Source organism: Hemitrygon akajei, chromosome 11 (assembly GCF_048418815.1).
Source record: "Hemitrygon akajei chromosome 11, sHemAka1.3, whole genome shotgun sequence".
NCBI lineage: Eukaryota > Metazoa > Chordata > Chondrichthyes > Myliobatiformes > Dasyatidae > Hemitrygon > Hemitrygon akajei.
The window spans coordinates 112,360,400-112,378,361 of record NC_133134.1 but is presented as its reverse complement, the minus strand read 5'-3'; the positions used below and the strand labels follow the sequence as shown (position 1 = coordinate 112,378,361).

Genomic DNA, 17,962 nt, shown 5'->3' with positions numbered 1-17,962 from the left:
TTGTCCAGTCTCTGACTCGGAGTCCAAGTCCAGGCTCCTAGTTCCCAGTTCCTTGTCCTGGTCCTGCTGTCCTAGCCCAAGTCTGTGTTCCTGTCCCAGCTCCTAGTCTGTGTCCAGTCCCATCCCTAACTCTAGTCCAGTCCAGGTCCCAGTACTTCAGCGTCTGTGTCCAGTCCCATCCCTAACTCTAATCCATTCCAGGTCCCAGTACTTCAGTGTCTGTGTCCAGTCCCATCCCTAACTCTAATCCAGTCCAGGTCCCAGTACTTCAGTGTCTGTGTCCAGTCCCATCCCTAACTCTAGTCCAGTCCAGGTCCCAGTACTTCAGTGTCTGTGTCCAGTCCCATCCCTAACTCTAGTCCAGTCCAGGTCCCAGTACTTCAGTGTCTGTGTCCAGTCCCATCCCTAACTCTAGTCCAGTCCAGGTCCCAGTACTTCAGTGTCTGTGTCCAGTCCCATCCCTAACTCTAGTCCAGTCCAGGTCCCAGTACTTCAGTGTCTGTGTCCAGTCCCATCCCTAACTCTAGTCCAGTCCAGGTCCCAGTACTTCAGTGTCTGTGTCCAGTCCCATCCCTAACTCTAGTCCAGTCCAGGTCCCAGTACTTCAGTGTCTGTGTCTTGCCCCATCCCTAACTCTAGTCCAGTCCAGGTCCCAGTACTTCAGTGTCTGTGTCCAGTCCCATCCCTAACTCTAGTCCAGTCCAGGTCCCAGTACTTCAGTGTCTGTGTCCAGTCCCATCCCTAACTCTAGTCCAGTCCAGGTCCCAGTACTTCAGTGTCTGTGTCCAGTCCCATCCCTAACTCTAGTCCAGTCCAGGTCCCAGTACTTCAGTGTCTGTGTCTTGCCCCATCCCTAACTCTAGTCCAGTCCAGGTCCCAGTACTTCAGTGTCTGTGTCTTGCCCCATCCCTAACTCTAGTCCAGTCCAGGTCCCAGTACTTCAGTGTCTGTGTCCAGTCCCATCCCTAACTCTAGTCCAGTCCAGGTCCCAGTACTTCAGTGTCTGTGTCCAGTCCCATCCCTAACTCTAGTCCAGTCCAGGTCCCAGTACTTCAGTATCTGTGTCTTGCCCCATCCCTAACTCTAGTCCAGTCCAGGTCCCAGTACTTCAGTGTCTGTGTCCAGTCCCATCCCTAACTCTAGTCCAGTCCAGGTCCCAGTACTTCAGTGTCTGTGTCTTGCCCCATCCCTAACTCTAGTCCAGTCCAGGTCCCAGTACTTCAGTGTCTGTGTCTTGCCCCATCCCTAACTCTAGTCCAGTCCAGGTCCCAGTACTTCAGTGTCTGTGTCCAGTCCCATCCCTAACTCTAGTCCAGTCCAGGTCCCAGTACTTCAGTGTCTGTGTCCAGTCCCATCCCTAACTCTAGTCCAGTCCAGGTCCCAGTACTTCAGTGTCTGTGTCCAGTCCCATCCCTAACTCTAGTCCAGTCCAGGTCCCAGTACTTCAGTGTCTGTGTCTTGCCCCATCCCTAACTCTAGTCCAGTCCAGGTCCCAGTACTTCAGTGTCTGTGTCCAGTCCCATCCCTAACTCTAGTCCAGTCCAGGTCCCAGTACTTCAGTGTCTGTGTCCAGTCCCATCCCTAACTCTAGTCCAGTCCAGGTCCCAGTACTTCAGTGTCTGTGTCTTGCCCCATCCCTAACTCTAGTCCAGTCCAGGTCCCAGTACTTCAGTGTCTGTGTCTTGCCCCATCCCTAACTCTAGTCCAGTCCAGTTCCTAGTACTTCAGTGTCTGTGTCTTGCCCCATCCCTAACTCTAGTCCAGTCCAGGTCCCAGTACTTCAGTGTCTGTGTCTTGCCCCATCCCTAACTCTAGTCCAGTCCAGGTCCCAGTACTTCAGTGTCTGTGTCTTGCCCCATCCCTAACTCTAGTCCAGTCCAGGTCCCAGTACTTCAGTGTCTGTGTCCAGTACCATCCCTAACTCTAGTCCAGTCCAGGTCCCAGTACTTCAGTGTCTGTGTCTTGCATTTGGGTCCGCCTTCACCGCCCACCATATGACAGTCCCTGCTTTCTTCAGCTGAAAGGAGACTTCAGGAATAAAACTCACTGGTTCTTCTGCTACTTCAGACTAACTTATCTCTTTTTCCCCAGTTGTAATAAAACATTATCTTTGTTTCTCTCTCTACAGATGCTGCCTGACCTGCTGAGTGATTCCATTTTGTGTTTTTATTTCAGATTTGCAATGTATGCCGTGTTTCATTTTCATTAAATAATTGGGTTGTTTGATTTGGCCGTTGGTTGAGAATTAGACATCAACTGGTGCCCCAAGGAAGATGTTCCTGCTTTCCATGGTAACATGGGACCTTTCATGTCCAGTCAACAGTTCTGTTTAGCATTTCATCTGGAAGCAGGACATCTAACAATGCTTCCCCTTTCCAAAAGTGTTTATCTAGAATGAAAAACCAACACCTTCTGATTTAGATGGGGATAGGACATAGAGCAAAGAACAGTACAGCAGTGGACAGGCAATTCAGCCCACCACGTTATGATAATCTTGCTCTTCCTACGTAGTACCCACACCTCTCTGTTCCCTTTGTGTGACGACAGTATCGAAAAGCCTCTTAAATTCCACCAAACTACATGCTTTCATTAAAGCCCCTTGTAACCCATTCCATCTAGCACTCTGCATAAAAAATTTACCCCTTACATTGCCTCTAAACTGCCCTCTCTAACATGAAAAGCATGTTCTATCCTGGGGAAAAATTCTGACCGTCTACCCTATCTATACCTCTCATATTGAAAAAAATCTGAATCAGGTCTCCCCTTTGTCTCCAACACTTTAGGGAGAAAACCCAAGTTTGTCCTATCTTTTATAGCTCATGCCCTCCAATCCAGACAGCACCCAGGTATACCTCTTCTGTGAGCTCTCCACATTCTTCCTACAATGGGGTGGCCAGATATGGACACAGTAAGCTGCAGATATTTTTTGATGCAGAACCTGGGAACACGGACGCAACGCAGCCCGAAGGACCAGGCAACATCCCATTCATATCCTCAAGACCTCTGCTCAGAACTAGACATGGCCCAAGCTTTTCCAGTGACAACACCAGCAACTATTGAATTGAATTGAATGTTCTTCATTGTCATTGTACATAGGTACAATGAAACTCTGTTTGGCTTCCTCTCAGGCAATCAAACAAAGCGGTAGATAAAAACAAGACAGTAATAGAAAAACAGTATTAAATGGATAAGTAGCAGAAAATAAGTTGCAGCAGCACCAGAATGTCACAGTAATGCACAAAGTGCCGTTAGTGCAAGTATTTGAGTCCTTGTGTGTGCTCACAGTTTCAGTCATTGATCTGTGGGAGTGGTGTGATGGAGGCCACAGCTCTGGGGTAGAAGCTGTTCCTCAGTCTATTTGTTCTGGCTTTTAGTGTCCTGAACCTTTTGCTAGATGGCAGCGGGTCAAACAGGGAGTGGCTGGGGTGTGTGGTGTCTGGTTATGCTGATCGCTTTCCTCCTGAGTCTGCTGGAATAGATGGTGTCCAGTCCTGGGAGCTCCATCCTGACAATTCGCTGGGCCGCCTTCACCACGCGATGCAGGTCTTGTCTCTCAGTGGCTGTGCAGCTGGCACACCACACTGTGGCGCTGTTGGTCAGGATGGGTTCAATTGTGCTTCTGAGGAAGTTAAGCAACAGCTTTTGTGGGAGTTTGGCCTGCTTCAGCTTTCTGAGGAAGAAGAGTCTTTGTTGTGCCTTTTTTACAAGCAGTGAGGTGTTGGTGGTCTATGTCAGCTGTTTTGCCAACATAACTCCAAGGAACTTCAGGTTTTCCACACTTTTCACTACCTTTCCATGTATATGAAGGGGGGTTGTGTACTCTGTCCTTTGATCTCCTGAGGTCAATGATCATCTCTTTTGTTTTATAAGTGTCAAGGACCAGGTCATTGTCCTTTCACCACTCCATCAGATGATCCACATGGAGCCTGCAGGCTGTTTCATCCTCATCCGAGATCAGGCCAACCACTGTGGTATCGTCTGCAAATTTAATTATGGAGTTGGAGGTGTAGATGGGGGTGCAGTCATGTGTGAAGAGTGTGTAGAGCATAGGGCTCAGCACACAGCCCTGCGGGGTGCCTGTTTTTAAGATGAGGGTGGTGGAGGTGTGCTTACCAACTCTGACTTGCTGTGGTCGGTCTGTGAGAAAGTCCATGACCCATGAGCACAGGGAGGAACCAAGGCCGAGTGTTCAGTTTGCTCACCAGTTTATGGGGGGTGACTGCGTTAAATGCAGAACTGAAGTCCACAAATAACATCCTTACATAAGTGTTCACTTCCTCTAAGTGAGTCAGAGCAATATGGAGGGCAGTTGTGATTGTGATTTGCCTGGGAGGCAAACTGGTGTTTGTCCAGATCAGGTGGGATTATAGCCTTAATGTGTGAGAGCACAAGTCTCTCAAAGCACTTCATGGCTATGGGTGTCAGCGCTACAGTCATTCAGGCACTTCACAGCTGATTTTTTGGGTGCTGGGATAACTTGATCATGTGGAAAATTACTTGAGAATACCCTGTCACAGACTGAAGGACAAATCTGATCCAGCCTGTTACCTTCCAATCAGTCTATTCTCAATCATCTGTGACATTAGTTAGTGGCATTGATTGTGCTATTAAGTAGTACTTACTCACTGGTAACCTGATCCCTGATGTCCATTTTGGGTTTCACCAGAACCATGTGGTGCCAGAGCTCAACACTGACTTGGTCCAAAGAGTTGAATCCCAGAGGTGATGTGAAAGTCTCTGCCCTTGGCATCAAGAGAGAATCTGTTTAAGGAACATTGAAGTCAGTGGGCATTAAGGGGAAAGCACTCTAAAAGTTGGAGTTACGCCTCACACAAGGGTAGATAGTTGTGGTTGTTGGACGTCAATCTTCCCAGTCCCAGGACAACACTGCAGGGCTTCCTCATAAAAATGCACACATACTCCCAGATCACTCTTTGTATACTCCTTAAACATTATGCCTTCCAATTTATATCACCTCTTCTCACTGTCATAAAATAGAACACCTTATCTTCAGTTACGTTTTATCTGCCAACCATCTTTCCATTCCAATAACATGTCTATAGCTCTTTGATGTCCTCACCACACTTCCAAGTTTGTGTCATCTACTAATTTAAAGTTATGTCTGGTACCCTTGACTCCAAGTCCAAATCATGGGACAATTAGGAAACCAGTGTTTCAATTAACTCACCCCTGTGGAACACTCCAGTGCACAGTTCCTTCCAGAGTGCAAAAACCACCTCTCTCTACTTCTCTGTTACCTTTTACTCAGGCAATTGTCTATCCGGCCACTGCAACTCTTCTTATTCCAAAGACTTTTAAACTTGATGACAAACCTGCATTAAACACCCTTTAGAAGTCCACATGCAACACATCAGTTGCATTCACTTCATCAACCATCTCCCTTATTCAAAAATAAGTATTCACATTACTGCTAATTCTGTCACTGATCATTGTTTCTCGGATCTTACCCTATTCTGAAGTCAAACTGTTTCTGTAGTTATTGGGTTTATCCCTTCACCACTTCTTCAACAAAGGTGTAAAAATTTCAATTTTCCAATCCTTACATTTCAACCTTGAGACTATTTATATAAGAAGATTATTCTTCCAGAGAATTAAACAAACCCCCTGCCCTCCTTTACTCACCTATCAAATTTATTTTTAAATGTTGATATTATTTCAGTCACCATTGTAGTTGACTATTCCACAGCCTCATTACAGACTGGGTTAAAGACAATGTTTTTCCTACCTATCGTCTGAACATTATATACTGTATACTCAGCCTTACATCTGCAGCTCCTCAATTGGAAACACCCTGTCCCTCATAGACTGCCTCATCACTTCATAAAGTTAAATATCTTTCACAAGTGACCAGACAGTGTTCTCAGTTCTGGAGCAATCAATTTATTTAAAAATATGAAAATAGCTTAGATAGTTCAGCTTTCAAAAGATCCCTCAATGTTTGAATCTTGGATGTGTAAAGCTGCCCTTTCTGAATGTTGCACCATAGTGCATAGGAATGATCTCTTTGGAGACAATGATTCAGACAGGTGTCCCAGTATGCAGGGAGTCACAGGAGGGTGTGGGACAAGGCTGGGGAACAAACAGTGTGAGCAGAGTGTACCTTTTTCCCTTCCCCATGAGAATCATTGGTGTTCACACTTAAACAGCAACTCTCTGAGCATATTGCTAGTCTCTCACATCCAACTCCCACAGTACAGCAGTTTCATCCTAATGAATCAGGACAGACATGCTGTTGCCTTCACACAATCAGTGCCAGACTCCGCTTCGAGATATTGCAAACTATACGTCTGCAACTGTAACCCTTCCTTGTCTGCGGTGACCTAGGAGTCCAGACTCGGGGCTTGTAACAGATATTTATGCATCAAAACAAGTCCATCCACATTATCAGTATAGGTTTATTATAGTCAAATGTACCGAGATACAGAGATCAGCTTTTGTTTGCAAACCATCCAGTTAGATCATACCACACATAAGTAGTAAAAAGGAAAGCAGAATGTTAAATATACTTCTACGGTTACAGAGAAACTGCTGTGCAGGTAGACAAATGCAGTGCCAGGGCTACAACAAGGTGGACCTGGAGATCGAGGGCTCATCTTTTAATGTATGAGAACTCTATTCAAGAGCCTGATAGCAGTGAGATAGATGCTGTCCTTGAGTTTGGTGGTACACACGCTTGTATTTCTGTCTCTTCTACCTGGAGGGTGGGGAGGATAGTGGGAGAAGAGCGAAAATCCAGGGTGGGAGAGGTCCTTGATTATGTTGGTTGCTTGTAACTTATATAGACAAAAAGCAATATTTGCCAAGAGGGAGTCATAAACAGGAATTGAATCAGGGGTTTTGTGTGCACAAAACTGATGGAGGAACTTAGGACTCCTGAGGCATCGCTATTTCCTGTCTTCCACAAATATTGATTGACCTGCTAAGCTCCTCCACCAGAACTTTTGTTGCTCCAGATTCCAGCATCTGCAGTGTCTTGTGCCTCCACTGAAATCACCAGTCAGTAATGTTGCTATCATCAGTGAGGAAAACATTCTTGCCTTGTTCTGATTCTGTTTCATGTGGTTTGGAAGCAGGACGATTGATGCTGAGAACAAGGGTTCAGATAATTGGAGGACAAAACAAGAGATACACAGCAGTCTGTGAATAATTTTAAATTAAATTAAACAATGTGAAACTTGATTTGATTGACAGTAACAATGGGCATGTTTAAATATGAGGCATTTCTGAAGTCACACTCTTTCTGTGGCACCTCTCCTAGACAGCCATCTACTGCCTCCCCCAGATCCAGACAACATCCGTCTACCACCTCCCCCAGACCCAGACATCTGTCTACCACCTCCCCCAGACCCAGACATCCATCTACCACCTCCCGCAGACTCACACAACTGTCTACCACTTCCCCCAGACCCAGACATCCATCTACTACCTCCCCCAGACCCAGACATCTGTCTACCACCTCCTCCAGACCCAGACATCCATCTACCACCTCTCCCAGACCTAGGCACCAGGCTACCACCTGCCCCAGACCCAGACATCCATCTACCACCTCCCGCAGACTCACACAACTGTCTACCACTTCCCCCAGACCCAGACATCCATCTACTACCTCCCCCAGACCCAGACAAATGTCTACCACCTCCTCCAGACCCAGACATCCATCTACCACCTCCCCCAGATCCAGACAACATCCGTCTACAACCTCCCCCAGACCCAGACATCCATCTACCACCTCTCCCAGACCCAGACATCTGTCTACCACCTCCCCCAGACCCAGACATCTGTCTACCACCTCCTCCAGACCTAGGCACCAGGCTACCACCTGCCCCAGACCCAGACATCCATCTACTACCTCCCGCAGACTCACACACCTGTCTACCACATCCCCAAGACCCAAACATCCATCTACTACCTCCCCCAGACCCTGACATCTGTATACCACCTACTCGAGACCCAGACATCTGTATACCACCTCTTCCAGACCCAGACATCCATCTAACACCTCCCCCAGACCCAGATATCCATCTAACACCTCCCCCGGACCCAGACATCCGTCTACCACTTCTTCCAGACCCAGACATCCATGTACCACCTCCCCCAGACCCAGGCATCCATCTACCAACTCCCCCAGACCCAGACATCCATCCACCACTTTCTCCAGACCCAGACATCCATCTACCACCTCCCCCTGACCCAGACATCCATCTACCACCTCCCCCAGACCCTGACATCCATCTACCACCTCCTCCTGACCCTGATATCCATCTAACACCTCCCCCGGACCCAGACATCCATCTACCACCTCCCCCAGATCCAGACATCCATCTACTACCTCTCCCGGACCCAGACATCCATCTACCACCTCCCCCTGACCCAGACATCCATCTACCACCTCCCCCTGACCCAGACATCCATCTACCACCTCCCCCAGACCCTGACATCCATCTACCACCTCCTCCTGACCCTGATATCCATCTAACACCTCTCCCGGACCCAGACATCCATCTACCACCTCCCCCAGATCCAGACATCCATCTACCACCTTCCCCAGACCCAGACATCCATCTACCACCTCCCCCAGACCCAGACATCCGTCTACCACCTCCCCCAGATCCAGACATCCATCTACCACCTCCCGCAGACTCACACACCTGTCTACCACCTCTCCCAGACCCAGACATCCATCTACTACCTCTCCCGGACCCAGACATCCATCTACCACCTCCCCCAGATCCAGACATCCGTGTACCACCTTCCCCAGACCCAGACATCCATCTACCACCTCCCCCAGACCCAGACATCCATCTACCACCTCCCCCAGATCCAGACATCCATCTACTACCTCCCGCAGACTCACACACCTGTCTACCATCTCTCCCAGACCCAGACATCCATCTACTACCTCCCCCAGACCCTGACATCTGTCTATCACCTCCTCCAGACCCAGACATCCTTCTAACACCTCCCCCAGACCCAGATATCCATCTACCACCTCCCCCGGACCCAGATATCCGTCTACCACCTCTTCCAGACCCAGACATCCGTGTACCACCTCCTCCAGACCCAGACATCCGTCTACCACCTCTTCCAGACCCAGACATCCGTGTACCACCTCCTCCAGACCCAGACATCCGTCTACCACCTCCCCAGACCCAGACATCCATCTACCAACTCCGCCAGACCCAGACATCCATCTACCACCTCCCCCAGACCCTGACATCCGTCTACCATCTCCCCCAGATTCAGACATCCGTCTACCACCTCCTCCAGACGCAGACATCTGTCTACCACCTCCCCCAGACCCAGACATCCATCTACCACCTCCTCCTGACCCTGATATCCATCTAACATCTCTCCCAGACCCAGACATCCATCTACCACCTCCCCCAGATCCAGACATCCATCTACCACCTCCCCCAGACCCAGACATCTGTCTACCACCTCCCCCAGACCCAGACATCCGTATACCACCTCCTCCAGACCCAGACATCTGTCTAACACCTCCCCCAGACCCAGACATCCATCTACCACCTCCCCCAGACCCAGACATCCATCTACCACCTCTTCCAGACCCAGACATCCATCTACCACCTCCCCCAGACCCTGACATCCGTCTACCAACTCCTCCAGACCCTGATATCCATCTAACACCTCCCCCGGACCCAGACATCCATCTACCACCTCCCCCAGACCCTGACATCCATCTACCAACTCCTCCAGACCCTGATATCCATCTAACACCTCCCCCGGACCCAGACATCCATCTACTACCTCCCCCAGACCCAGACATCTGTCTAACACCTCCTCCAGACCCAGACATCCATCTACCACCTCCCCCAGATCCAGACAACATCCGTCTACAACCTCCCCCAGACCCAGACATCCATCTACCACCTCTCCCAGACCCAGACATCTGTCTACCACCTCCCCCAGACCCAGACATCTGTCTACCACCTCCTCCAGACCTAGGCACCAGGCTACCACCTGCCGCAGACCCAGACACCAATCTACTACCTCCCCCAGACTTACACACCTGTCTACCACATCCCCAAGACCCAAACATCCATCTACTACCTCCCCCAGACCCTGACATCTGTATACCACCTCCTCGAGACCCAGACATCTGTCTACCACCTCTTCCAGACCCAGACATCCATCTAACACCTCCCCCAGACCCAGATATCCATCTAACACCTCCCCCGGACCCAGACATCCGTCTACCACTTCTTCCAGACCCAGACATCCATGTACCACCTCCCCCAGACCCAGACATCCATCTACCAACTCCCCCAGACCCAGACATCCATCCACCACTTTCTCCAGACCCAGACATCCATCTACCACCTCCCCAGACCCAGACATCCATCTACCAGCTCCCCCAGACCCAGACCTGTCTACCACCTCCTCCAGACCCAGACATCCGTCTACCACCTCCCCCAGACCCAGACATCCGTCAACCACCTCCCCCAGATCCAGACATCCATCTACTACCTCCCGCAGACTCACACACCTGTCTACCACTTCCCCCAGACCCAGACATCCATCTACTACCTCCCCCAGACCCAGACATCTGTCTACCACCTCCTCCAGACCCAGACATCCATCTACCACCTCCCCCAGATCCAGACAACATCCGTCTACAACCTCCCCCAGACCCAGACATCTGTCTACCACCTCCCCCAGACCCAGACATCTGTCTACCACCTCCTCCAGACCTAGGCACCAGGCTACCACCTGCCCCAGACCCAGACATCCATCTACTACCTCCCGCAGACTCACACACCTGTCTACCACATCCCCAAGACCCAAACATCCATCTACTACCTCCCCCAGACCCTGACATCTGTATACCACCTCCTCGAGACCCAGACATCTGTCTACCACCTCTTCCAGACCCAGACATCCATCTAACACCTCCCCCAGACCCAGATATCCATCTAACACCTCCCCCGGACCCAGACATCCATCTACCACTTCTTCCAGACCCAGACATCCATGTACCACCTCCCCCAGACCCAGACATCCATCTACCAACTCCCCCAGACCCAGACATCCATCCACCACTTTCTCCAGACCCAGACATCCATCTACCACCTCCCCAGACCCAGACATCCATCTACCACCTCCCCCAGACCCAGACATCTGTCTACCACCTCCTCCAGACCCAGACATCCGTCTACCACCTCCCCCAGACCCAGACATCCATCTACCAACTCCCCCAGACCCAGACATCTATCTACCACCTTCTCCAGACCCAGACATCCGTCTACCACCTCCCCCAGACCCAGACATCCGTCTACCACCTCCCCCAAACCCTGACATCCGTCTACCACCTCCCCCGGACCCAGACATCCATCTACCACCTCCCCCAGACCCTGACATCCGTCTACCACCTCCTCCAGACCCAGACATCCGTCTAACACCTCACCCAGACCCAGACATCCATCTACCACCTCCCCCTGACCCAGACATCCATCTACCACCTCCCCCAGACCCTGACATCCATCTACCACCTCCTCCTGACCCTGATATCCATCTACCACCTCCTCCAGACCCAGACATCCGTCTAACACCTCACCCAGACCCAGACATCCATCTACCACCTCCCCCAGATCCAGACATCCATCTACCACCTTCCCCAGACCCAGACATCCATCTACCACCTCCCCCAGATCCAGACATCCATCTACCACCTCCCGCAGACTCACACACCTGTCTACCACCTCTCCCAGACCCAGACATCCATCTACTACCTCTCCCGGACCCAGACATCCATCTACCACCTCCCCCAGATCCAGACATCCGTGTACCACCTTCCCCAGACCCAGACATCCATCTACCACCTCCTCCAGACCCAGACATCTGTCTAACACCTCCCCCAGACCCTGACATCCGTCTACCACCTCCCCCGGACCCAGACATCCATCTACCACCTCCCCCAGACCCAGACATCTGTCTACCACCTTCCCCAGACCCAGACATCTGTCTACCACCTTCCCCAGACCCTGACATCCGTCTACCACCTCCCCCAGACCCTGACATCCGTCTACCAACTCCCCCGGACCCAGACATCCATCTACCACCTCTCCCGGACCCTGACATCCATCTACCACCTCCCCCAGACCCTGACATCCATCTACCACCTCCCCCAGACCCAGACTTCTATCTACCACCTCCCCCAGACCCTGACATCTGTCTACCAACTCCTCCAGACCCTGATTTCCATCTAACACCTCCCCCGGACCCAGACATCCATCTACCACCTCCCCCAGACCCTGACATCCGTCTACCACCTCCTCCAGACCCAGACATCTGTCTACCACCTCCTCCAGACCCAGACATCTGTCTACCACCTCCTCCAGACGCAGACATCCGTCTAACACCTCTCCCAGACCCAGACATCCATCTACCACCTCCTCCAGACCCAGACATCTGTCTACCACCTCCTCCAGACCCAGACATCCGTCTACCACCTTCTCCAGACCCAGACAACAGTCTGCCCCCTCCTCCAGACCCTGACATCCGTCTACCACCTCCTCCAGACCCAGACATCCGTCTACCACCTCCTCCAGACCCAGACATCCGTCTACCACCTTCTCCAGACCCTGACATCCGTCTACCATCTCCTCCAGACCCAGACATCCGTCTACCACCTTCTCCAGACCCAGACATCCATCTACCACCTCCCCCAGACCCAGACATCTGTCTACCACCTCCCCCAGATCCAGACATCCATCTACCACCTCCCCCAGATCCAGACATCAGTCTACCACCTCCTCCAGACCCAGACATCCGTCTAACACCTGCCCCAGACCCAGACATCCGTCGGCCACCTGTGAGTGAGTCTGAAGGCCTTGGAGACGTGATCTTGAGCAAGCAGTAGAGGACATGCTGCTGTGTGATTATGCGGCAGTGTACAGTGAATTGCTTAGACTGTACGGATATCACTAGTCGTTGTGCTGCCGACTTGTACAACCCCTTGGGGTCACCCTGGAAGAGTCAAGGTTCATAGAACCCAACTTGTCTACGCCAACCAAAATGCCCACCTAGGCTAGTCCCACCTTCCTGTAATTGGACCATATCCTTTTAAACCTTTCCCATCCATGTACCAGGTGCATTTTAAATGGTTTTTGCTCTGCCTGCCTCAACCACCTCATCTGTAGTTCATTCCATGAACACACCACCATCTGCATGAAGAAGTTGCCCGTCGGTCCCCTTTACTTATCTCATTAAACCCATGCCCTCTGGTTTCTGATTCCCTTTATCTGGAGGAAAGACTGTGTGTAGTTAACTTATCCACATCCTAAATGACACAACCAAGAGAGAATCCAAGCAACACACATGATGCTAATTACCTCTACAAGGTCTCACCTCCAGCCCCTACACCCCGAGGAATAAAGTCCTAACCTCTCCCTATAACTCACGCCCTTGAGTCCTGACCACGTCCTCGTAAATCTTCTTTACACTCTCTCTAGCTCAATGAATTCTTTCCAACAACAGGGTGACCAAAACTGTACACAATACTCCAGGCGCGTATAATACAATAATACAGTGTCCCAATGAATCCCATGAACACAACTTCATAAATCCATTTTTTTGGAATTATTTTTATCATATATAGTAATATGTCCTTGAGCTGCACTGTGCAGAAAAATATAACCAATTTAACGTCATCTAAGTGAGTGACAATAGGTCTGATTGCCGCTCTGAACTCCTATTCTCAGTGCCTGCCAGCGTGCTAAACAGCTGCCCCACCCTGTCTGCCCGTGAGGCTACTAACACGTCCATTGTGCAGGTATTTCTATGTATCCAGCTTGTGTGACCCTTCCATGGGAAGACCTTTGATCATGGCACTGGCATCATTTGCAGGGTGGTCTTGGTGTGATGCAGTGAGCTTCTCTGACCAGTAGGGAGACCCCTGGGTGCGGTGTGAGCTTCCATGACCTGCAGAGGCATCTCTTTAGTTGCAGTGAGCTTGTGTGACCTGCAGGGGGAGATCTCTGCACAGTGTTGTGGGCTTCTGTGGCTGGTGAGTCAGACAGACTGATTTTTGTGTCGGGTGTAAAATGTATGCACCTCCTTGATTAGCAGAGAGACATATTGCACAGGAGAAGGCTATTTGGCCCATTGTGTCCATGTTGAATAAAGATAAGCTTTAATCATCCAACACAGAAGCAGGACTTTGACACACAGTGCCCGTGCTAGCCATCTGCCTGCACTAAATGAAAATCTGCAATGAAACGAGATAGATGGAAACGTTTAGCAGGTGAGACACCTTTTGGGAAGAGAAAAACAGCTAATATTTCTGGTCTAGGCCCTTGGCCAGGACTGGGAAAGGGAGGGAAAACAAGCTGGTTTAGGTGGCAGAGAAGGTAAAGGAGGTGGATGGGGAACAATGGCAGTATCTCTGATAGGGGGAGACCGGGTTATCTAATGTAGCAATTAAAACCAGATTAATCTCCTTGATGTTATAGCAAATGGTAAAGAAGTGGGACTGTACAGGAAAAGGAAATAGAAAGAGGAAAAGCTGAGCCAAACGGGCGCAGGCAGAAGTGCCAGTTCAGGTACAGACAGAGGGGAAGAGAGAGTTACGCGGGGTCCGAGAGTCAGCATCGAGTCGTGCAGGATGCAAAAGCATCACGTTCAGATGCAAGATGAGGGCTGGTTTCTCAAGTTTGGGTCTGGCCTTGTTCTAGCAGTGCAGGCTGCAGGCAGAAGGATAAAGCTGCGATGAGGATGGAGAATTCAAGTGGCAGGTAACTGGAAGCTCAGGTTTGCACGTGTGAGCTGAGTGCAGATGATCCACAAAGTAATGCCCAAACTGCATCCGGTTTCTCCATGGTAGAGGAGACCACACTGAACACCAAGTGCTGTACCTCAGAGTGGAAACACTACACCTGGGTCTCTGGGTAGTGGGAAGGGAATTGGAATTGGATTCTGAATCAGGTTTACTATCACTGTCTTGTATGGTATTAATATCTTTGTTTTGCTGTGCAAAGATATAAATTTGCTATAAATTACAAAATAAATAAATAGTGCAGAGAAGAGTGAAGTAGTGTTCATGGGCTGTTCAGAAATCTGACAGCAGAGGGGAAGAAGTTGTTGCTGAATCATTGAGTGTGAGTTTTCACCCTCTTGTATCTCCTCCCTGATAATGGAACAGGGCACGCCCCTGATGGCGAAGACCCCCAGTCCTGGATGCTGCCATCCTGAGGCAGTGCCTCCTCAATGATGGAGCTGGCTGAATCTACAATCCCGTGCATCAGAGCCTCCATGCCAGTCAGAATGCTTTCCACAATTCACCCAGAGACACTTGCAAGTATTTGGTGCTTTGTCCAGGAGGAGAGGGGATCAGAGCAGAGCCGAGGGAAATAGATGAGATGCAGCCAAGAGAGACAAGTTAGAGGCATCTGGGTGGAATGTCTCATCTCTTCTTTGACAGATCAGTGACTTGTTTGGTAGCTCTCGATGACTCAGTGATCCGAGTGTTTATTTGGATAGTTCTTAAATTTTATGAGAGACTCTGCCTCCACCACTCACTTGGGTTTCACCAATCTTGGACATCTTGGCAGTGTAGCAGTGAGCATGACGCTATCACAGCTCGGGGTGTCAGGGTTCAGAGTTCATTTCTGGCGTCTTCTGTAAGAAGTCTGTATGCCCTTTCCTTGAGCACGTGGGTTTCCTCCAGGTGCTCCGGTGATGCATGAGACAGAAGGTTAGTTGGTTATTGTAAATTGTCCGATGATTAGGCCGGGGTTAAAATAGGTGGGTTATTGGGCGGTGTGGCTCATTGGGCCAGAAGAGCATACTCCAAAATGTATCTCTAAATAGATAGATAGATAAATAAATAAATAAAGTGAAAAACATCTTCTTCAGTTTGCCTTTAAATCACCAACCAGATTCCTTATCTTTATACACTTTCATTATAGCTAACTCTGCTAGAGGTAAAAGTTTCTCATTGTTGACCATATCTATGCCTGTCAGTCAGGTCTCTCCCCAGGCTCCTCAATCCTCATTATTCCCTCGCACCTTATTGCCTGTCTGAACTGCACTTCCTCTGTGACTGTAAAACTTTATTCTGCATTCTGTTCTTTTCTTTTGTATTACCTCAATGCACTGATATGATGAAATGATCTGTAGGGATGACATGTAAATCAAAGTTTTTCTCTGTACCCTAGTACATGTGATAATAATGAACCAATTTATTTATCAAACTAAAGCGTAGCTGAAGTACTTTGCCTCGGGCAGCAAACTAGTGAATCAACAACCACTGTGCTGGAGAAACTCAGTGGGTCGAGCAGCATCTGTGGGAGGAAAGGAACAAGTCGAATCCCAGCATTTGGACTGAGAAGGACTGTGCCAAACCCCTTGGGCTCCTTTCTCACTACTCCTCTTCTCTCCGTAGTACCATTTCACCAATTCACTCTTAGCGCCTTTTCTCCCAGGGTGGTAAAGACATCCTTTTAGGCAGAATGGAGAAGAGTTTAGCGAAGATGTCAGAGGTAGTTTTTTTTTTGCACAGGAAGCAGTAAGTGGTTGGAATGCAACGTGGGGGATGGAGGTTGAGGCTGACACAACAGAGACATTTAAGAGACTCTTAAATAGGCACATGGATGTAATCAAATTGGAGGGTTGTGGGCTGTGTTGGAGGGAAAGGTTAGATTGCTCATTGAGTAGGCTAAAAGGTTATTACAACTTTGAGGCTGAAGTGTCCATATTGTTCCAATTTCTATATTCTACTAATTCTTCTATTGCCATGTTCAAGGTCGCCTGTAAACACATTATATTCCATCTGCCATGTCGTTACCTATTCACTCGCTTGCTTGCATCCACTCTGCAGGTCCCTTCCATTATCCTCATAGCCTACAATGCCATGCAGGAAAATAGCTGGTCATTGACTTCTGGAAGCGGGGCGGGGTACTTGAAATGTAGTACCCAGGTGGTAGATACTACCCATAGCTTGTTCTGGTCCAAGCACACAGACATCATAGCCAAGAAAACACGCCAGTAACCTCTTCTTCCTCAGAAGGCTAAGAAACCTTCCCCGTCTTCTGTGGCACGCACCAGTTTTCACAGAGGCAGCTCAGAAAACACCCTCTCCCGATGCACCAGAGCTGGGCATGGCAACTGCCCTGCCCAAGGCTGCAAGAGATTGTGCAGAGTTGTGAATACAGTCTAGCCTATCACAAAAAAACAGCCTCCCCTCCATTGACTCCCTCTACAATCTTCAAGAAAGTAGTCATCATTATCAAAGACCCCTCTCACCCTGGGCATTCTCTCTTCGCCCCCTTCCATCAAGCTTGAGGACACGTGCCACCAGACTGGACAGCTTTGATCCTGTTGTTTAAGGCTCTTTAGTGTACGATAAAGGTGAGCTCTAGACCTTTCGATCTACCTTTGTATTTTATTGCCTACCTGCACTACATTTTCTGTGCAACTGTAACACTATACTCCACATGCTGGTTGTTTTAGCTTTGGCACCAGTGTGACGTTCTGATGTTTGAAGTGATCTGTCTGGATGGTGTGCAAGCTAAAGCTTTTCCGATTCTCAGTACATGCAACAATTATCAATGAGCAGTTAACCAATTTCACAAGCCAACTTGAATGTATTACACTGGATCCCATGTTCTTGATATGGCCACTCAGTCCAGATCCCTATGGCATCCCACTGGCCCCAGCCTCACCTGCTGATTCATTCTTTCCCTTTGCTTTCTGAGCAGCACAATATTATAGTGGTTCTATAATCGCTGTACAATGCCAGCCCAGCCAACACTGATCGGGGGTCAATTCCCTCCGCTGTCTATAAGGAGTTTGTACGTTCTCCCCGTGACTGAGTGTGTTTTGGTTCCCTCTCACATTCCAATGATGTACAGGTTAGGGTTAGGATAAGTTGTAGGCATGTAATGTTGGTGTTGGAGGCGTGACAACCCACGTGGGCTACCCT

General features: G+C 49.5%; 1 protein-coding gene across 3 annotated transcripts in view; it reads right to left on the bottom strand.

Moving 5' to 3' along the window:
- LOC140735911 (ciliary microtubule inner protein 1-like) overlaps window positions 1-17,962 on the bottom strand; it is a 121,704-nt gene that overhangs the window by 37,458 nt on the left and 66,284 nt on the right. For 2 of the 3 annotated variants that reach the window (XM_073061508.1, XM_073061509.1), the window contains one exon: window positions 4,623-4,761. The exons of the other annotated variant lie outside the window; for it this stretch is intronic. In XM_073061508.1, coding sequence (XP_072917609.1) covers window positions 4,623-4,750 — 128 coding nt within the window. In that variant the 5' untranslated portion in view covers window positions 4,751-4,761. The remainder of the gene's footprint in view (window positions 1-4,622; window positions 4,762-17,962) is intronic. 3 annotated transcript variants of the gene reach the window in all.